The 22,706-nt window shown below is 36.0% G+C and overlaps 1 protein-coding gene and 2 pseudogenes across 1 annotated transcript; 2 read left to right on the forward strand and 1 right to left on the reverse strand.

Moving 5' to 3' along the window:
- Nucleotides 1-713: 713 nt before the first annotated feature.
- LOC140801015 (protein NRT1/ PTR FAMILY 6.3-like) lies at nucleotides 714-3,420 on the forward strand. Its single transcript, XM_073155994.1, has 4 exons — nucleotides 714-1,059; nucleotides 1,183-1,400; nucleotides 1,481-2,037; nucleotides 2,340-3,420. The coding sequence occupies exons 1-4, from the start codon at nucleotides 939-941 to the stop codon at nucleotides 3,214-3,216; spliced, it is 1,773 nt and encodes a 590-aa protein (XP_073012095.1). The 5' UTR covers nucleotides 714-938; the 3' UTR covers nucleotides 3,217-3,420.
- Nucleotides 3,421-3,984: 564 nt separating this feature from the next.
- LOC140801186 (uncharacterized) lies at nucleotides 3,985-21,215 on the forward strand (annotated as a pseudogene).
- LOC140801519 (small nucleolar RNA R71) lies at nucleotides 12,524-12,624 on the reverse strand (annotated as a pseudogene).
- Nucleotides 21,216-22,706: the final 1,491 nt, after the last annotated feature.

A 22,706-nucleotide genomic window follows, 5' to 3' on the forward strand; every position in this document is an offset into this window, starting at 1 on the left:
ATTAGCTCTCTTCTTTTAGTATTAAAAATTAAAATACTTCTTCTAAATTTATCTTATTCCACAAGTAAACAGAGTCATAAGATCTAAGAGTAAACTGATGAAGTATTATATCAGAACAGGAAGTCCTAAGTTCCACCTCTATCAGCACTATTGTTAAGTAAAATATTAAAACCTTGATCATATTTAGTTCTAATCTAGCAACCCCTCTCTCTAGAGAAAGATATATGTTAAATATGCGAAAAAAATGATATTAATAGAAGGAAATAATGATATTAATAGTCTCCCACCAGGCTGGTGTTTTAGACAAGGACCTGGCCCTCTCCTTTAACTATATGTGTACATCACAGCATCCACTTAAGCCAACTTAGCAGGGTTCCGATTGGCTAAACAGATAAAAGTTGATAATTAATGGCTATGGTTAGGGTTAGGGTTTCATGCTTGGCAGATAAAAAATGTTTCAACGTGATGAGAATAAGTGATGAGCAATCCTTGCCTTGATGATCAAACAGCATTAATTCCCATGACAAAGATTGAATTGATTACAATAAAGGATTCAAAGTGATGTTGCCCTACTTTTCCCTTGAAGGAAGGACAAAAATAGCTAAACTAATTTCACTGTTCAGAGTGATTACTTAGCTGCAATTCCCACCTCTTGGTGTTGAACATAGCAATTAGGAGTAATCTAGCTAGTAGTGGCATCACTCCTAGTGCTTGGTAGTTCTTTTTCTATGCAACTTAATTGCAAATGATTCCATTATATAAACCACCCCTAGCTGCTGCTCCTCTCCCTGCCCTCACCCAGAAAAGATTACTTTCTCCTCTCTCTCTCTCTCTCTCTCTCTCTCTATTCAGCTCACAAATTATTCTCTCATCCATAACACTCTCATCCATAACATAAACACACACGCACACACACACACTCTCAGCGTAGTCATAAGATGGTAGGCCTCCCAGAAACGGACGGTCCGAGAAAGATCATCTCCGATGCCTGGGACTACAAAGGCCACCCCGCCGCCCGATCCCAGACCGGCGGCTGGGCCAGCGCCGCCATGATCCTAGGTAGCCGTTATTATTGTATTATAATTATTATTATTGTTGTTGTCGTTTTATAAGGTATAAGATAGTGTTAGGTGTGTGTGTGCTCTCTTTTTTGAATGGGTGCTTTGAATTTCGTGTGGGCAGGGGTGGAGTTGAACGAGAGGCTGACGACGCTGGGGATCGCGGTGAACCTGGTGACCTACCTGACGGGGACGATGCACCTCAACAATGTGGAGGCGGCGAACGTGGTGACCAACTTCATGGGCACGTCGTTCATGCTCTGCCTCCTCGGCGGCTTCGTCGCCGACACCTTCCTCGGCCGCTACCTCACCATCGCCATCTTCGCCGCCGTCCAGGCCACGGTAAGCCCACCAATTCCAGCATAAGTGTCATTGTTCTCACATCATCATCAAAATATGGATTAGATAAATATTCTATGTAGGGGGTGACGATCCTCACCATATCGACCGCGGTCGCCGGGCTGCGTCCCCCGGCGTGCGGGCCGACAGCGGCCTGCGTGCGCGCGTCCAGGACGCAGCTCGGGCTTCTCTACCTCGCTCTCTACCTGACGGCCCTCGGGACCGGGGGTCTGAAATCGAGCGTGCCGGGGTTCGGCTCCGACCAGTTCGACGAGTCTGACCGGAGGGAGAAGAAGAAGATGATGCAGTTCTTTAACTGGTTCTTCTTCTTCATCAGCCTCGGCTCGCTGCTGGCCGTGACGGTGCTCGTGTACGTCCAGGAGGAGTTCGGGAGGCGGTGGGGGTACGGCGCCTGCGCGGTCGCTATCGTGGCCGGGCTCGCCATCTTCCTGTCGGGGACAAGGAGGTACCGGTTCAAGAAGCTCGTCGGGAGCCCGCTGACGCAGATCGCCGCGGTGGTGACGGCGGCGTGGAGGAAGAGGCGGCTCGAGCTGCCGGCAGACCCGACGTTATTGTACGACGTGGACGTCTCAGCGGTCGCCGGAGGGAAGCAAAGGCTACCGCATACCAAGCAATTCCGGTATACTCTCTCTCTCTCTCTCTCTCTCTCTATATATATATATATATCCCTTTCTCTCGCTAGAAGACTATAAAAAGTGTACAATTGTTCTAATTTGAGCTGCCGTGCGGTGGCCTGGTCAAAAGTTGGGCTGGATGGAGCTCAGCCAAGAGCAACCTGGGTCTACACAGAAAATCGAATACAATTTCTAAGAAAAAATTAACATAGCATCATCAGCTTATATGTTTGATATATATGTTACAAAAATAAGAAAAATTTAGATTAATTTCTTGATCATATTTTTTTCTCTAATTCTGTTGCAGTTTCCTAGACCATGCTGCAATTAATGATAATTCAACTACAAACCAAACCAGATGGCAATTATCAACCCTGACAGACATAGAGGAGGTGAAGAATGTAACAAGAATGCTCCCAATTTGGGCTACCACAATTATATTCTGGACCGTCTATGCTCAGATGACCACCTTCTCAGTCTCTCAAGCCACCACCATGGATCGCTACATTGGCTCATCATTCCATATCCCGGCTGGCTCCCTCACTGCCTTTTTCGTTGGCTCAATCCTCATTACCATCCCTATCTATGACCGCATCATCGTTCCCATTGCTCGTCGCCTTTGCGGCAACCCTCAAGGCCTCACACCGCTTCAGCGCATCGGCATCGGCCTTATTTTCTCTTGCCTTGCCATGGTGGCCGCTGCACTCATCGAGATCAAGCGACTCCATGTAGCATCCCAAGTAGGCCTCACAACTACAAATAAGGTTTCTATTGTTCCATTGAGTGTGTTCTGGCTAGTGCCACAATTTTTATTAGTAGGAGTTGGTGTAGCCTTTACTTACATAGGCCAATTAGACTTTTTCCTAAGGGAGTGCCCCAAAGGTATGAAAACTATGAGCACTGGTCTGTTTATTAGCACACTATCATTAGGGTTTTTTATTAGCTCGGCACTAGTCTTTATTGTCCATAAGGTCACCGAGAAAGGAGGCAATGGGGCATGGCTCACTAATAACCTAAATCACGGGAAACTATACAACTTCTATTGGTTGCTATCTATATTAAGTATAGTGAATTTTGCAATCTACTTGGTGGTCGCTAGGTGGTATATTTACAAGGATCATCCTGTAGTAGTAGCGGATGACAGTACCACAGGGTTGCAGCTAATTAAGGTTGAAGCATACTAGTAAGCATAGGTTTTTGATCAAACTACCATGTCACTAGCATCACTAAGCCTATCGACTTAGAATACGGTGTGCACACTGAGTGTCAGAATAAGGTGTGTACACTGAGTGTCTATGGGATTGTTGTGTTGTATCATCATTATATACCCGTCCGCTTTAATGATGTATTGATAGTTATTATACAAATTATTGTTTCAATATTGAGCATGGGGATGACTCGGTTGAATATTGCGTAAGTTTTTCTCCTATAACAATAACTAAAAACAAACTTTCTATGACTTTGTTGTCAAATCAAATGAAAATATATCCCGATTTATAGAGAATTAGCACTGTATTTTAAACGAACAAATTGTGCAATTGAAACTTGGCTCTTTTTTTTATGTTTAATTAGGCTCAAAGGAAGGTCGACTCAACTATATGCAAGCTTCATTCAACTCAAGCTCAACTTTAAATTAAATCAGATTCCAGAGATGTTTTTTATGGATATATCTTAATTCTAAAAGTCTAATAGAAAATTTGGCATAATTAACCAATTTAACCACAAAATTAGGGAAGGGGAAGATCGATGAGGATTACCCCTAAGCTTGGTTTGTCGAAAGTTGTTACGACTACAAAAGACAGCCAATCAAATAACAACAATGAAGAGTAGTTGTAGTAAATCTATAGAACCAAATAAAAGAAGGCATCCTTCCATCCTTCTTATACTCGAATAACTACTTTCTATTCTACTTAAGAAAACCATTAAATAACCAAAAAAAAGAAGGGGAACCAATGGCTCAAGTCCACGGCCATGCGATGCTATAAAGAAAGCTCGATGAACACAAGATCAATGTCGAGACAATACTTGTGCCGGAGTTTGACCACTTCTAGTGGAGTGATGTCAAAGATGATCTTATCTTCAAGAGTCTTCTTACTGCCGAGGAGGACTCATTGCAATCTAGGGATATTCCCGAGCACCTCGATCGCTTGGCGTCGAGGTTTTTGGTCCTCGACCGCCTCAAGGGATACACGTCTTGGGCCATCGGCTACTCCGTGGCCAACCTCGCTTGGTCCCTCCTCCGTGACCAGCGCCTCATCCACCCCGTCTCCCTCCTTGCCAAAGGATTCCACAGCATCCCTCCAGACCAAGAGGTCTTCCTTAGCCTCCCTGCGCAGCTCGGCTGCAACGACGTGCTCGGGGTGGCGAAGGTGCAGCTCACTAAAGAGGAGGCAAAGCAGTTGCAGTAGTCGGAGGAGACGTTGTGGGAGTTACAGAAGCAGCTGGAGTTGTGAACCTTGCTTTAATATAGGTGTTTTTGCTCTTGTTGATGTTGTTATGTTACTTATTTTGCTAGTTGAGATTTAACCGAGTATTACTATCTAACCACATGGGTTAAGTCGAATCGAGTCAAGATAGTTAGTTAACTTTATCTTATTATTTTAAATTTTAAATAAATTAAATAATTCACATATGGGTTCGATCCGTTAGAACTTTACACCTATCAATAGGATTGGTAATGAGTTGATTATTATCATTGAATGAATGTAAATTTTGCCAAGTTATTGCTTTTTTGTCTTTATCTTTCATATAGTTGTTAGATTGTTGATAAATTCATAATTGTAACATTTGTTATGCCTAAATTATTAAATGTTAATATTTTATTTTAACTAATTAATGTATTTTAGTTATATGTAGACATTTGATCATATGGATCTCATTTACTCACTAAAAATAATTAAATTTGGGCTCAAACTAGAATTAGTCTTAGTTATTACTAACCAACTGAATTTACCTCTTATCTTTCAAGTCATTCTTAAGTCAAATCATGATCTACTAATCACTTTCTTCCTTATGTAAATCAGAATAAGTGAAAATTTCTTTTTTTATTATCAAGCAACGAATTTTCAACAATCAAATCTCTATCAAGTTGCAGAATTTTAGCGAGAAATCTTCACCTAATGCAGCAGATTTTCATCTCCAATTCAAGCAAAATTTCAACAATAATTGCAGCAGTAAATAAATTTTAAATTCTTATTTGAGCAGCAATTTCAGCCAAGCAAATTACCTACCTAATGCGGCAAATTTCTAATATATTTCATGTAGGTTTTTAACAGATTTCATGCACATATTTAGCAGATTTTAAATACAATCATAGCATATTTCTAGCCGATTTGGAGTAGATTTTTATGCTCCAAAAAGTCTATAAATAGAGGGGTTGAGAGCTAGATAAAAATATATTTTCTTGCGTATTTTTTATTAAGTTTTTGTTTTGAGGAGTTGTTGTTTAAAATTCAGCATTCAAATTTACAATTATTTCAATTCAATTAACAACAATAAAGTACATTCGAAGAAATTTTAATCTTTGTAAGTCAGCAAAGTTCATATTCTGATATTCTTTTAGCGTAATATCTTATTTTTGGATTTAGATTTTATTTTTGAAAGAAGTATTCTGCAACTCTCTAATGCTAAATCTCATGTTTATTTTTATTCAAGTTGTGTTATTAACTACTAAAATGAATTTCTAATTTTTTTAAAGTTGAGGATGAAGCTTGTTGAGAACATATTCTGATATTTCAATCTTTGTAAATCATCAAAGTTCATATTCTGATATTCTTTTAGCTTAATCTGATATTTTTTTATTTGAATTTTATTTTTTAAAGAAGTATTCTACAACTCTCTAATGCTAAATCTCATGTTTATTTTTATTCAAGTTGTGTTATTAACTACTAAAATAAATTTCTAATTTTTTTTAAATTGAGGATGAAGCTTGTTGAGAACATATTTCTTTTATTCTAAATCTCTTATATGATCTTAATTGCTAAATAGGTTCTTCTTTCATCTACTTTAAATTTGTTGTTTAAAATTTAGATATTAGTTATTTTTCTTAAAAAGGATATATCTAATAATTTAAAATTCTTACTCCATATTTTCTAAAAATGATGGAAGAATATAATTTTTATGAAAATTGAATTGTTCATTCAAAGAATATAATTTTTACTGATTGATTTCTTAGTGAATTAAAGAAAAAAAAAAGAGATTTATATTATCTAATAGAAATGTGTTATCTACAAATGGATTCCAAGGCCTTATTTTTCATACTTAATTAAAAGAAATTTGCAAGAAGGTTTTCTTTCTCCATAAATCTCATAAACCCATTTTCCAACTAGGTTAAAATTATTTTTAAGATTTTCAAATACTTCAAGTTTTCAAACAAGTCCTCGTGATATCAATACCTTGCTTGCCGATCTACTCCATATATTCGTGCACTTGCGAGTGTTACTTAATTTATCACAACAAATTTTTAGTGCCGTTGATAGGGACTTGTGTTGAAAACTATTTTAAAATTTTAAAATTAATTTTTCTACTAGTTATTTAAATTTTTTTGTAAATTAGAAAAAAATTTAAAAAAAATCTAAATTTTGTTCTTGTTTGAATTATTTTATAGAAACCAAAAAACGACAGAGGATTGTGCTTAAAGAAAAGAAAATTGATTAAAAATTACTCCCAGCGGAGTAATTGCTAACCGGTGGACTCGATTGGAAAGTTTGAATTTTCTTACCCCTACCCACGAATCTCCTGTCATTGGGTTCTGAACTGATTCTGTGTGATTATTTGTGCATTCATATTTGCATAAAATATTTAGTAAGGGCACAAACCTCACAAAGATAAGGAGTAGGGGTGTAAACGAGCCGAGCCTGAGCAAGCTGGCTATTGCTCAGGCTCGGCTCGAAATTAATTTTGAGCTTCTTTATTGGGCTCAGGCTCGACTCGGCTTGCCTCAGCTCGAGCCGAGCCTGATCGAGCTCGAGCCGAGCCCGAGTCTAAAACAAGCCTAATATCAAGCCTCACTTTGAGCTGAGCTGGCTCGAGCTGGACCGAGCCCAAGCCGAGCCACAACATATTTAAAGTGAAAAAAAGCTGAAATTGAATAAAAAATTTTATCTATAAATAAAATAAAAGCCAACTAAATTGACTATAAAATTTAAAATTAATCAGTGATTAGCAACCACTCCCATTTCAAAATTTTTACCGGTAAATATAATAAAAGCCAACCAAATGAACATAACTTAAATTATACAAAACCTTACTAAAGCCAACCAAATTATCATACCAATTGCAAAATATTAACATAGTACCATTCATCAACATTTGGCTCAAAACAATCACACCAATTTCAAAAAAAATTACTAGTAAATATAACAAAAGCCAACCAAATGAATTTAACTTAAATTATACAAAACTTTACTAAAACCAACCAAATTATCACATCAATTACAAAATATTAACATATGGTAATTCATCAAAATTTGGCTCAAAACAAATCCAAATTTTGACATGACATCCAAATCATAAGTCTATCACTTGCTAAATATTACAATATAAAGTACTTAACTTATATCTTGCTAAATATTACAATAAAATCTGATAACATGCCAAATATTACAACTAAATTTATTTGGCACTCTAAGTCTCAGCACTAAAAAGAAGCTTCATCCTATAACTGCAAAAAAAAAAGAAATAAGTTAATTGCAGCTTAAACATCATTGCAACTAGTATAATCAAAAAATGATAGGAAAATTCAGAAAATTCAGTTGTTAATTGGTATGCCATGATCACTGAACATATAAAAAGAAAAGATCTTAGTTTGGCCTAATGGTTGGCACATATACTTACAATCATTATTTATACACAAGAAACTAAGAAATATGTATAACCTAAATGTTCAGTGATCATGGCATACTAATTAAGTCAAATAATATTTTTTAATATATCATTGCCTCTTCTATCATACAATATATGATACCTAAAGATCAAACTATATTTGAAATCCTCACAAACACATTATCCATCGCCGATACCTAAAGAAAATAAGATTATAAAAAATAAGTTAGCAATAGTTTATAAAAGCATAAAATGAGAAAAATTTATTATGAGAAGTATAGTACACATACCCTAGAGGAGCTGATTTGTTTTTTTTTTTTTTGATGATTCTCTAATCCAATTTCCTCCACATATCAAAGCCTCCACTATCTCGGAAGACAGAGAGGTTCGAAAATTATTTAGAACTCTACTGCCGGCGCTAAAAGTTGATTCAGATGCAACAGTGGTAATAGGAACCGAAAGGATATCTCGAGCCATCTTGGAAAGAATAGGAAATTTCAACATGTTTAGTCTCCACTATTCTAGAGCATCAAACTTGTAGTATGCTCCTCTAAGTATATTTCTAATTCAGATTTCAGAGGTTCAACTTCATTTGTTGATTCCAAAAAAATTTTAAACTCTGCTTGACCTTCTGATCCTTTAGCACCAATCAAGTCATCACTCTTATCAAGTTGAGATCTATCATTCATTCCTTTATTTTCACCTGGTGCATTCTCAAGTTCATATGATTCAAAAATAGTATACAACACTCTGTGGACCCTTTGCATGTTTATTTGAGCTTCTGCAAAGCAATATATTTTTGGAAAACAAAAATTAATAAGCTTCATTTTGTATCAGGGATCTAATACTACTGCCACTGCCAATAATATATAACATTCTTCCGAATACTTATCAAATTTCTTTCTCATTTCTATAGCCATATCCTTCAAAAAGTATAATTCACTTTCACATCCTTTTTTTAAAGCTTTTTTCACTTTCCATAAATCAATCAAAAATAGATTTGTAGTAGGATATGAACTTCCCGATATAATTTGAGTAACATCATAAAAAAATTTCAAAAATTCACAGACTTTTGCAGCTTTAAACCAATCATCTTCTAAAGGTAGCCATTTGTAATTTGCATCTCTGGTTGGATATTGTTCAAAAACTTTTTGGTACACAAAAGCATGCTCTGACATAACATATGTAGAATTCCAATGAGTTGCAACATCCAAAGCTAAACCCTTAGAAGTAGGAACAAAGAGTTGTCTTGCAATTTCACCAAAGTTATACATACGCGAAGGACTCTTTTTTAAGTAAGTAACACTGCATATGATATTTTCGATGACATCTTGAATGACATGGATCCCATCTTTGAACAACTAGATTTAAAATCTGAGTACAACATCTAACGTGAAAAATAAGGCCCTTGAAGCACAATTTATCTCTAACTTGAAAGTTATTCATAATAGTCTTAGCAGCAACATCATTGGCGGAGGCATTGTTTAAGGTAATAGTTGATACTTTATCTTCTATTCCCCAAGCAATTAAACAATCGATAATAGCATCTGAAATAATAACTCCAGTGTGTGGAGGTTCTAATTGATAAAAGTTAATAATGCGTTTTTGTAAAGTCCAATTAGAATCACAAAATGAGCAGTCAAAGATATATATCCAATATTTTGATTTGAGGTCCACAAATCTGAAGTCAAACTAATTCTATTAGTTCCTTTCAAAAGCAATTTCACTTCTTTTGCAGATTCATATACTTTTATGACATCACTTCTCATTGTGTTTCTAGAAATTCGTTCACAACGTGGATTAAGAACCTTTAGAAGAATATTGAACCATGTATGCTCAACCATATTAAAAGGATACTCATGTACCATCATCATTTTTGCTATTATTTCTCTCACCATATTTTGGTTGTATCCTGATGAAATAGTTTTGAGATAAATTTCTTCTATAGTTGAAGTCCTAGTAACACTAGATACAGAAGCAAAAGGAATTTTTTTTTGTCCTTTGCCTACCAAACAAGTGCAAAATTTCACATCTTTTTATGTGTGAAGTTGTGCCTTACTTAGGAACATTAAATAATGACGGGCAATTATTGCATCGATACTTTTCTACCTCTTCTTCATTTTCTTTCACCTTAACCCGCTTGACATACAACCATACATCAGAAATTCTTCTTCTCTCTTTATTTTGACTATTACTTTCTTCTTCTTTGTTAGTTTCATTATCCTCTTCACCAATATCAATTTCAATAGGTTCATTTTCACTAACAGCATCAGAAAGATTCTTAGTTACTGACTCTGACATCTACATAAAAAAATAAAAAATAAAAACATAAATATTGCTTAAATTTTTATAATACTTAATTAGTAAAAACAAAAATAGATATGACAGATACAGTTAATCGCCAAGGGAAACAACATATCAGATCATCTACAAGGACATACTCTTTGTCCAAAAGATGATATCAAAATATTGATATTTAATTAAATTTAGTTATACTAACTTTGTATCTACTTTATCATTCTCAAATATAAACATGAAATTATTGTTAGCTGAAACAAAAGTATTTAAGTATTCGAACAAGTCTAGAACAAAAAATTCAGAGTTGCTTTCTATATTTTTTAGGAAAGTAAGCAATCTAACAAGTGACCCGTGATTTCTGGAAACCAAAATGCCAAGCAATATAAACTATGCCAAACCAAGTGAACATAAGAAAGCAAAGTCAATAAACTTCTGCAATCTTACGAAAGAAGCCACAACAGGTTACCATAATTTATCAAGATAAAACCATTGAATTATGTGCAATCAAAAGATGCATCTTTTTAGCTACTAAAAACTGAAGGCATATGCTAATGAGCAGCAAAATATGAAGCTCCCATGTAATTTTTTATTATAAAACAGGATGTCAATAAAATTTAAATATCCAACAGTCGAATGTATGCATTTGAATTATAGCAACTTGTAAAAAATATGCATTTCAACACATTTCCTTCCAATAGGCTGACTTTGCTTAACATATTTCTGCACACTGAACTCAAAATTAGATCTTCGATACTGTTATCAAATGTGATAACATTTTCTTTCTGAAGCTGTAGGGCATGGCACAACTATATGAATAAAGTAAACTACCATAGTATGAAGAAAATCTCATCATCGTAAGTTGTCATCCTGAAGAGCAGAGAGATGGGACTTTGTCAAAGCCTATGATCATGCTAAATATTTCTCCTGGCATCATGTAGGACTAATGTAAAGAATCATCACAGCTAAAAATCAAGCATCTGTTTCCTTTTTGGAGCTCACTAAAATAAATTTGAGCAGACAAAAAGAATACCTAGTTTTCAGAATCCTTTCAGCCTACGATTCTAGTATAAATATCTTAAGAACCTGGCTCTGTAGCTTAGAGATGCATCCTAAAAAGATGAGTAGAAGTAGAGAAATCATACCTCTTGCCGACCGATGGAGGAGGATGACGCGGCGGCTTAGAGAAGGAAGGTGAAGCGACGACGCGACGGCAACGACTTGGAGAAGGAAGGTGAGGCGACGATGCGGCGGCGACGGCTTGGAGAAGGAAGGTGAGGCGGAGCTTTGCAGGAGGAGGACGATGCGGCAGGCGTTTTGGAGAAGGAAGGTGAGAACTTAGATTTGGGGATTAGGGTTTTATTAGCCGAGACAGACTCGAGCTCCAGTCGAGCCGAGCCCGAGCTACTCGACAAGCTTGACACCCCTGATAAGGAGTGAATTTAATCACCACATCCTTGCCCAATTAATTTAATCATCCCCTTTCATTTTAAAACCCAAGCCAAACATCTAACTTAAAATCAAGTAGACGTCGGCCATAGGATTTCAAATAGCTCTTAGGAACCTCTCGAAAAGAGTTATCTTTTGGTAAGCCCAGTGAGCATTTTCCAAATTACAATGTCTAGGTAAGTTCTGTCAAAAAGGAGGGTTATACTGAGGCGCCTAAGGAAACTAGTATTCTGAAAAGGCCAACACCCACCAGTATTTCTAGGAACTTATTTGGTTGTGTTTTGGTAGGCCTTAACTGGTAATCCTCTAGCTTACGCTGAAAGGGAGTAGGAGCTCTCTAATTAGAGGAGAAGTGATTCTCTATAAGATTAGAATTAAAAAAAATTGTTTACTCTCATATTATACTTTAAAAACACAAACTATTGATTGTGATTTGCTTAGTATGATTTGTGTTTGTGAAGTCTTTTTAAAAACATAGAAATTGGTTGGGTTCGAGATAGTTCAGGTTGGCTTGCTAGGAAAAAAATGATTGAAAACCATCAATCGATTCATGATGATACCATAACTTTACAAGAGCGATTTGCCCCTAATGGAACCCAACCTTCAAAATGCATTGCGTTACCTAACACTAATGCAACTTATTTTGAATTAAAACCTGCCATCCTTCAATTGCTTCCTACCTTTTATGGTAAGGAAAATGAGAATCCATACTCTCATATTGATGAATTATTGGATATTTATTCAACATTCAAATTTCAAAACTTTTCTGATGAATCTGTTAGGCTAAGGCTCTTTCCTTTTTCATTGAAAGACCAAGCAAGAGCTTGGTTGAATCACTTAGAGCTTAACTTAATCACCACTTGGAGAGATCTGAACTATAAATTTGTGTCCAAATTTTACCCTATGCCTAAAACAAATTAATATAAATTGGCCATCTCCACTTTTAAGCAGAAAGACGAAGAGAAATTTCATGAGTCATGGGAAAAGTTTAAGGATCTTCAAATTAAGTGCCATCATCACAATTTTGAAAAATGGTGGTTAATATAGTATTTCTACAATAGTCTAATCGACACAAATCGTAATCTGGTTGAGTCCATGAGTAGTGGTCATTCATGGCTAAGAGAGGAATATATGAAGTTTAACCTGATGTGAGTATGAATGCACGACTGGATAGTTTGTCTAGGAAAGTTGATGCCCTTATGTTAAATCAAACTATGAAACCTATAAATTAGGTGCAATATGAAGTTTGTAGTGTTTGTGCCAGCCCCATGCACACTACAATGGTTTGCCCTTCCTTACGGTATCAAGATGGGTTCAATGAACAAGTGAATACCCTAAATCAATTTAGAAAGTCATTCAATAGTCCTTACTCTGAAACATACAACTCAAATTGGCGAAATCACCCCAATTTTTTTTGGAGGCCACAACAGCCTCAAATTTAACCAATTTCATCCTCCTACTCAACTTGTCTCTTATGCCCCTCCTCTTAATCAATCGGTTATAATACTTCAGCAACAACCATCCAACTTAGAAGCAATGATAGAGAAATTTATCATTGGAACTAGTGCTAATTTGCAAAGAATAGAAGCTACAAATATACAAAATTCTTAAGCCATTTCTCAGCTTTAACATTAAGTAGGTTAGTTAGCATCTAAGGTTAGTGCGAGAGAACAAGGAAAACTTCCTAGTCAACCCATTCCTAACCCAAAGGGCCAATATGAGGTTAGCCAACCATCCACTTCAGGTGTGCACAACGAACAAGTTCAATCAATCATTAACCTTAGCTCTGGAAAACTAGTCAATAATAAGGTCGAAGTGTCAAATCATGAAAAATCTATCTCAGGGGGTGAAGAAATCTGTCCCGCAAAATAATCATGATAGTTCATTTGGAACTATAACCTTTGACTCTACCAACCCAAGTCAATCTCTACCTAAGTCTAGAAATTCATTTGAGCAGACTTTTATTCCCAAAGCACCATTTCCCCAAAGACTAACTCAGGCTAAAGTAGGAACAAACTTTAGTGAGATGATGGAATTGTTTAAGCAAGTTGAAATTAACATTCCATTACTCGATGCCATCAAGCAAGTTCCTGCTTATGCCAATTTTTTGAAGGATCTTTGCACTCAGAAAAGAAAATCAAAAGTGCAAAAGAAGGCATTCCTAGCTGAGCAAGTAAGCTCAATTATCCAAAATAATATTCCACCTAAGTTTAAAGATCCAGGCTGTCCTATTATTTCATGTGTCATTAGCAATCATATCATTGATAAAGCCCTTTTGGATTTAGATGTAAATGTTAATATTTTGTCATATTCAGTTTACAAGCAATTAGGTCTTGGAGAGTTGAAGCCAACTCAAATTAGACTGTATTTGGCAGATCGTTCTGTCAAATATCCTTGAGGTATCATAAAGGATGTTCTGATTAAGATAGACAAGTTTATTTTTCCTATGGATTTCATAATCCTTGATACTGAACCTGTCCAAAACTCGAGCAATCATATCCCTGTGATCTTAGGAAGGTCATTCCTAGCTACTGCGAATGAAATCATTCACTGTCAAAATGGGATTATGAAACTGTCTTTTGGTAATATGACCGTTGAATTAAATGTTTTTGATGTTAGCCATCAACCTCCTGAAATTGATGGTGTTTTTGTGGTTGACATGATTGAAGGCTTATTAGAGAGCATAAATGAGCAAGCAAATATTGAGGATTCTTTAGAAAAGTGTCTTTTATATTTTGATGGTGATTTTGATTGGGAAACTTCTTTTGAGGAGGTCAATGCATTGTTAGAATTTGCACCTCTTATGGATTTTAATAAATGGCAGTCCAAGATTGAACTTCTTTCACTATATTCACCCCCAACTCCTCCGTCCATCATAGAACCTCCAAAGTTAGATCTTAAACCACTACTTGATACTCTAAAATCTTTCCTATTATTGGTATCTGATTTGGGTAAGAAACAAGAGGAAAAACTTGTGAGTGTCTTAAAAGAATACAAAGAAGTTATAGGATGGATCATCGCTGATATCAAGGGAAATAGTCCTGATGTGGTTATGCATCGAATCCATTTAGAGGAAAATGCAAAAAAATCTCGTGAACTGCAACGGAAGTTAAATCCTATGATGAAGGATATTGTTAGAGCTGAAGTACTAAAATTATTAGATGCGGGTATTATCTACCCAATTTTGGATAGTGCATGGGTGAGTCTAATTCATGTTGTGCCTAAAAAGTCTAGCATTACAGTAGTGCAGAATAAGAATGATGAGTTAGTACCCACTCGTGTTCAAATAGGGTGGCGTGTTTGCATTGACTACCGAAAATTTAATCTTATAACTAGGAAGGATCATTTTTCTCTTTCTTTCATTGATCATAGGCTTGAAAGGTTAGCTAGACATGCTTATTATTATTTTTTAGATGGTTATTCTGGCTATTACCAAATCCTTATGGCACCTGAGGATCAAGAGAAGACCACATTTACTTGACCCTTTGGAACATTTGCCTATCGTCGCATGCCTTTTGGGTTATGCAATGCTCCTAGTACCATTCAAAGGTGCATGATTAGCATATTCTCAGATATGGTAGAACGGTTCTTAGAAGTATTTATGGATGACTTTTCTGTCTTTGGATCATCATTTGATGAATGCTTGTACCACTTGTCTCTAGTCTTAGAAAGGTGCAAAGAGAAAAATCTATTGCTTAATTAGGAAAAATGTCATTTTATGGTGAAGAAAGGAATTGTTCTACGACATATTATTTCTAAAGATGGGATCGAAGTCGATAAGGCTAAAGTTGACTTAATTTCTAACATTCCATCACCTCGGACTGTGAAGGAAATTCGATCATTTTTGGGTCATGCGAGTTTTTACCGACGATTTATTAAGGATTTCAGTAAGATATCACGACCTTTATGTAATTTACTATGAATTCTCAATTTGTCTTTAATGAAGAATGTCTTAAGGCTTTTCAACGGTTAAAAGCTGAATTAACAATTAACTTCTGCTCCTATCATTCAACCACCAAATTGGGATGAGCCTTTTGAGATTATGTGTGATGCATCTGACTATGCAATTGGAGCGGTTTTAGGACAACGGGTTAATAGGTTACCACATGTGATCTATTATGCTAGTAAAACCCTAAATGATGCAGAACTAAATTATTCCACTACTGAAAAAGAGTTGCTAACAGTTGTGTTTGCTTTAGACAAATTTAGATCCTACCTCTTAGTGTCTAAAGTCATCATCTATTCTGATCATGCAGCACTTAAGTACCTTCTCTCTAAAAAGGATGCTAAAGCCTCTTTAATTCATTGGATTCTATTGCTACAAGAATTTGATTTTGAAATTAGGGACAAGAAAGGTTCTGAAAATGTTGTCGCAGATCACTTATCTAGGCTTATCCTAGAATCATTTTATGAATCCAAACCAATATCTGAATCTTTTCCTGATGAGCAGCTAATGAGTGCTTCTCAGCTACCATGGTATGCTGATATTATCAACTATCTTGCTACTGGTCAAATGCCTCCACATTGGACCAAGCAAGATAAGTCCAAATTTTTAGCTGAGGTCAAATTCTTTTTCTAGGATGACCCATACTTGTTTAAGTATTGCCCAGATTAAATCATTAGGAGATGTGTGTCTGATGATGATTTTTATAAAATCATTTCTTTTTTGTCATGATCAAGCCTGTGGGGGTCATTTTAGCTCTAAAAAAACTGCTGCAAAATTTTTTCAATGTGGGTTTTATTGGCTCTCTATCTTTCGTGATGTTCATGATATTACAAAGTTTGTGAGAGATGTGAAAGACTAGGGAGTATTTCAAAAAAGAACATGATGCCGCTCAATCCAATTTTAATTGTTGAAATTTTTGATGTCTGGGGCATAGATTTCATGGGACTATTTCCAAATTCTTTTGGTTACGAGTACATTCTTGTTGCTGTAGATTATGTTTCAAAATGGGTTGAAGCTATAGCTTGTAAAACAAATGATCACAAAGTTTTAATCAAGTTTTTGAAAGACAATGTTTTTGCTCTTTTTGGTATGCCGCATGCCATTATAAGCGATGGGGGGAAACATATTTGCAATCAACTTTTTAAAAGACTTATGCTTAAATATTCTGTCATGCATAAGGTTGCCACTCCCTATCACCCCTAAACTAGCGGCCAGGTCGAGATATCCAATAGAGAGATCAAAAGAATTTTGGAGAAGACGGTTAACTCCACTAGGAAAGATTGGTCCTGAAGGCTTAGGGATGCATTGTGGGCATATAGGACTACATTTAAAACTCCTATTGGGCTTGTCACCTTCTTGTAGAGTTAGAACATCGAGCTTATTGGGCAATTAAGCAACTCAATTTTAATCTTGATAAGGCAGGTGCTCATAGGAAATTACAATTGAATGAGCTAGAGGAAATTAGAAATGATGCTTATGACTATTCTAAAAGCTATAAGGATAAAATGAAACAATATCATGATAAACACATTTTGAGAAAATCATTTAGTCTTGGTCAGAAAGTTCTACTTTATAATTTGCGTTTACATCTTTTTTCTACGAAATTGAGAAGTAAATGGACATGCCTTTTTACTATACGCACTGTCTATCCTTATGGAGCTATTGAGACTAAAAACCCTAAAAGTGGTGAGGTATTTAAGGTGAATGGTCAAAGGCTTAAACCATTTTTAGAATTACGTAATCGAGACGTGGAAGAAGCAGTTCTAGAAAATCCTAATTATCAAGGTTCATCTCTATATCTACTAGAGATTATTTTTTTACATTGTTATTTGACTTTTTATTTTTATTATTATATGTACAACATTTGACAAGAGGAAGCTTGTAGTATAAATTATTCTTCTCAAGTAAATTCTACCATTTTTTTGTGCTTTATTTTCTTACATTGAGGACAATGTAGAATTTAGATTGAGGGGTGAAATTTCATTTTTTTTTTATTTTTTTAGGTCTTTTCTTTCCAGTTACTTGTAGTTATGTTTTGTTTTTAGATATTTTTCTGTGTTTTTGCTCCTTAGAATATGTAGTGATATTTAGTAGAGTCAATTTGGTTAGAAAGTGAGGACCAAACACGAAGTGATGTTTTGATTAAGGGAAGCATAAATCCTATTTTCTTCATTGTATTTTTATACACTAATTTTAAAAAAAAACTAACAGGACATGTGTTTTAGTGATGCAATCCTCAGAATGTAGTTTTGTTACCATTATGTTTCTGAAATAAATGCGAGGATCAGTATAAAATATCTGGTATTCTTAGTAATTCTCGATTTATCATCATAGAGTTTCATGCTAATTATTTAGGAGAAATTTTCAGATCATATGTAGGTTGAATGTATAATATGCTACTGATAAATATATTAAGTTGATTGAAATGCAAAAATGTATAATTGATGTTAGAGCAATAGTCTCTCTACTGAATAACCAGGCATTCGCGTAACCACTCGGGAAGTGTTCACATCAAAAGGCAGAGTTACCATCTCTAATTTATGGTTGTTAGTTATATACCGCATTTTTGGTTCGAGGTGTGATGCCCGAGGGGTGCCTCATCACCGAGTAGCTAAATCCACTGGCAAAATCCTCACTACAAGGACCATCTAGAAAGCAAGATAACACTAGCATTGCTCAACCATAAAATTCTAAGTTAAGTTAATAAGAAAATTAAAATTATAATAAAGCATACTATACATATATACCCTGGTGTTCCAATGTGATTCAGATCTGGATCTATCTCTTTGTGTTTAATTGCAGCACGTTTTTCTATTATAATTTTGGGAGAATAAATAGTTTTAATAAGGTTAGAATGTATATTAATGCTAAATGAGAAGATAATTGGATACCTTACCTACATTTTTGAGATTGATTGACTCTATCTATGTCCGCTTTGTGAAAATTTACTAGTATTTACCTATGTATATTCTTAGTATGATGTCTTGAGGGTAATTGCAAAGTTTGAGATTTGCTGATCTTAGTGGATGTAATTGTCAGTATTCCTAGGTTGATTTTTCTAAATGTTGCTACATAATCAATACGGAGCAAAATTTTAGGTGATTTTATTGTTTTCAAGATTTTTCTAAATTTTTTTAATAAATTTTGTGGGTTAATTCACTACAAACCCTCACAAGACACAACTCGTCCACTAGTGGAAGCTAGGAGTTTAAAGGCTTGTTGCATATGCTAAATGCAATCGCGATGCCTGCGAAAGTAAGTTAGAATTTTATTTTATTTATATATTTTTTTCTTTCCAAATTCTTCATTCTTTTATTTTGCTCAAGGACTAGCAAAAATCTTGGTTTGGGTGTATTTGTTAAATTCATAATTGTAATATTTGTTATGTCTAAATTATTAAATGTTAATATTTTATTTTAACTAATTAATGTATTTTAGTTATATGTAGACCTTTGATCAATTGAATCTCATTTAATCACTAAAAATGGTCAAATTTGGGCTCAAACCAGAATTAGGCTTAGTCACTACTAACCAATTAAATCTACCTTTCATCTTTCAAGTCATGCTTAAGTCAAACCATGATCTACTAATCACTTTCTTCCTTATCTAAATCAGAATGAGTGAAAATTCCTTCTTTTTTATTAAGCAACGAATTTTGAGTAATCAAATCTCTATCAAGTTGTAGAATTTTAGCAAGATTTTTATCTCCAATTCAGATAAAATTTCAGCAATAATTGCAGCAGTAAACAAATTTCAAATTCCTATTTGAGCAGTAATTCCAGCCAAGCAAATTACCTACATAATGCAGCAAATTTCTAACATATTTCATGTAGATTTTTACCAGATTTCATGCACATATTTAGCAGATTTCAAATACAATCATAGCAGATTTCTAGTTGATTTGGAGCAGATTTTCATATTCCAAGAAGTCTATAAATAGAGGGGTTGAGAGCTAGACAAAAATATATTTTCTTGTGTATTTTCTGTTAAGTTTTTCTTTTGAGGAATTGTAGTTTAAAATTCAGCATTCAAACTTGCAATTGTTTCAATTCAATTGGCAATAATAGAGCACACTCGAAGAAATTTCAATCTTTGTAAGTCAGCAAAGTTCATATTCTGATATTCTTTTAGCTTAATCTCTTATTTTTGGATTTGGATTTTGTTTTTTAAAGAAGTATTCTACAACTCTCTAATGCTAAATCTCATGTTTATTTTTATTCAAGTTGTGTTATTAAGTACAAAAATGAATTTCTAATTTTTTTAAGGTTGAGGATGAAGCTTGTTGAGAAATATTTCTTTTATTATAAATCTCTTATGTGTTCTTAATTGCTAAATAGGTTCTTCTTTCGTCTACTTTAAATTTGTTGTTTAAAATTTAGATATTAGTTGTTTTTCTTAAAAAGGATATATCTAATAATTTAAAATTCTTACTCCATATTTTCTTAAAATGAAGGAAACGTAATTTTTATGAAAATTGAATTGTTCATTCAAAGATAATATTTTGATCCACTAGTGATTGATTTCTTGGTGAATCGTAGAAAAAAAAGAGATTTATATTATCTAATAAAAATGTGTTATCTACAAGTATCCATTCCAAGACTTTATTTCTCACACTTAATTAAAAGAAATTTAAAAAAAGATTTTCTTTCTCCATAAATCTCATAAACCTATTTTCCAACAAGGTTAAAATTATTTTTAAGATTTTCAAACACTTCAAGTTTTCAAACAAGTCCTCGTGGGATCGATACCTTGCTTGCCGATCTACTCCATAGATTCATGCACCTGCGAGTGTTACTTAATTTGTCACAACAATTTGTCACAACAATTCTTTTAGCCTTCTAATCTTTCAAACCCTAGTCACCATCTTCCTCCAGTAGCCACCCTACCTTACGGCCATTCACCACCACCTTTGGTCATCCGCTGTTTTTCGACAACCGCCGTAACGTCGGACATTTATAATTCACCCCATTTTGACCTTCCTCCACTATTTTATTTATAATATTTTATTTCGATATTGGATTAATATGAAATTAGAATCATTGGAATCCTAACTCATGAGCCTACCACCACATAAAATATCACAATTTTCTTATGTCCATATTATTCCAAATCTAGTTTATAATATTGGTATCAGAGCTGATGTTCTTCAACCCATAGTTAGCACAGTCGAAGAAGATGAACAAGGAAGGAGTAACCTTGGAGGACTAGGAACTTATCTCTATTCTTGTAGGTGTTTCCCCGATGTTGCCACTACTGTTGACAACCGTCGGTGATGAGACAATTGCGTGGGTGAAGACATTGATAGAGTCAACAAAGAAGAACTCTAAAAGGATCGAGAAGGCAATCCAAACCTTAACGACCATTTTCATAGAGGATTCCAACCATGTCGGAGGTGGAGGAAAGTCCCAAACCGTGGCCAAAACTCCTCCAACGGCCATGGAGACCCTCCCACTACCACAAACCCAGACTGCCACTACAGAAATGCTGGAGTGGCAGGTCGAGGAGGGGGCGAGGTCATCTTCTCCACCCGTAATGAAAGCTAGGGCTCAAAACACTAGATTTATACCAGCGGTTATTCAAGCCCCACCAGCCCAAGCTGTAATAGCTAGTCCCTTCCACAGGACCCACATGCAATCTAGGTCGGCACTAGTTGCAGGAGACGACCGATAGACCTCTCGTAATGATTCTCTCCACTATAGTGAACCCCAACCACGTGGCCTCCGGGCTGGCATTCTTGTGGCCACGGTTGGCCTCCATTGGCCGACTACAAGCCAGTGGTGGATTCCACAACTGTCGCCAAGCGTCGGATGGCCGTGCACGACGCCCTTTTACACTATAGCCTTCCCCGAGCCCACCTTGCTAGAGCACCACCCATTATTCATCCCACCACCATAACTCCACTACAATAGGGCCAAGGGTACCAATTGCAACCACCAGGACAGATGGGGACCACCAAAGTTGTGCCATGGTGGCTTGTGCAACTAGCCCAACCCATGAAGAATAATCTCCCCCCTATTGTCGCATGTTGGCATTCTACTACTGGGAGGACCAATCGAGAGCTTACTACCGGTGACCCACGACCAAACCCAATAGCCGATGCCCCCATGCAACTTGTGGCACCCCCTTAGGTTGAATTTCAAATTTAGCCCTAGGGTTAGGGTTAGGTTTTTTGCATTAAGGTGATGAAGTGCACGATTCCTAAGACAGGACAAATTTTCACGAACTGGTTCGACCACCTCGTGGGAACTAGTTTGGGACCTATGTGCATGACCCCGAGCTTGAGGATGATTGGTAGAACAACCCAATGGACTCATGCTGTTAGATTGAGCCAAACCCGCATGCTGCCTGAGCATGACATGAGCTAGAACAATGGGCCCATGACCCACGTGACTAGCCTCGACCACAAGGTCACTAGCTCATGACAATAGACCATATTTTGGGATCTGAGCTCGAACATTCAAGCTTGATTTTCTAAAATTTTCTAGAGAAGATCCACTAAACTAAACCTATCTTGTGAGCAGCTTTTCATGTACCATGGCACGCCTAACCACTAGAAGGTCCAATTAGCTTCATTCTACTTGGAGAATGTGGTGATTATGTGGTACTAGTCGGCTGAGCAAACTCGACTATTTGAGTCTTGGTAAGACTTTATGGATGTGATTTGTGCTTTGTTCGGTCCGACTTAGTACAATGACTTTCATGCCCTGTTAACTAAGTTGATTCAATCAACAATCATTCGAGTGGATTTGCAATTCGGTCACTAACTAGTCTCACTCAACCCTGAAGAGTACCTTTATTAATGGACTTAGTCCAGGCATTCAGGCTGAGGTCAAGGCTTTGAGGCCCACTACTTCTGATGAGGCATTCTTCTTAGCTATTTTAATAGAATCTAAATTGGATCGGTTGAATCAGATCCACAAGAAGAAGAAAGACGGCTTAAGCCCATGGCTAGTGTAGAGACTACACCTACCCTGACCCAACCGGTGCAGACGGCTCAACCTAAACGTCAGATGATCTCGCACCATTTGTACCTAATAACTTAGAGGAGTGTAGAAGGAAAGACTTGTATTTTTACTATGATGACCAATTTATCGTCGACCATAAATGCTAGCGCTAGCCAGCCCACATTATGTTCCTAGGCAGACTCGAAGAAGATGAACC

This window comes from Typha latifolia, chromosome 14 (assembly GCF_019914945.1).
Source record: "Typha latifolia isolate L0001 chromosome 14, TyphaL0001v2, whole genome shotgun sequence".
Taxonomy (NCBI): domain Eukaryota; kingdom Viridiplantae; phylum Streptophyta; class Magnoliopsida; order Poales; family Typhaceae; genus Typha; species Typha latifolia.

Excerpts from the sequence above, each read along its gene's own strand:
- LOC140801015 (XM_073155994.1), top strand. The coding sequence starts at position 939 with ATGGTAGGCCTCCCAGAAACGGACGGTCCGAGAAAGATCATCTCCGAT. Across the intron at positions 1,060-1,182 it reads CAGCGCCGCCATGATCCTAG|GGGTGGAGTTGAACGAGAGG; the intron begins GTAGCCGTTATT and ends TCGTGTGGGCAG. Across the intron at positions 2,038-2,339 it reads CCGCATACCAAGCAATTCCG|TTTCCTAGACCATGCTGCAA; the intron begins GTATACTCTCTC and ends ATTCTGTTGCAG.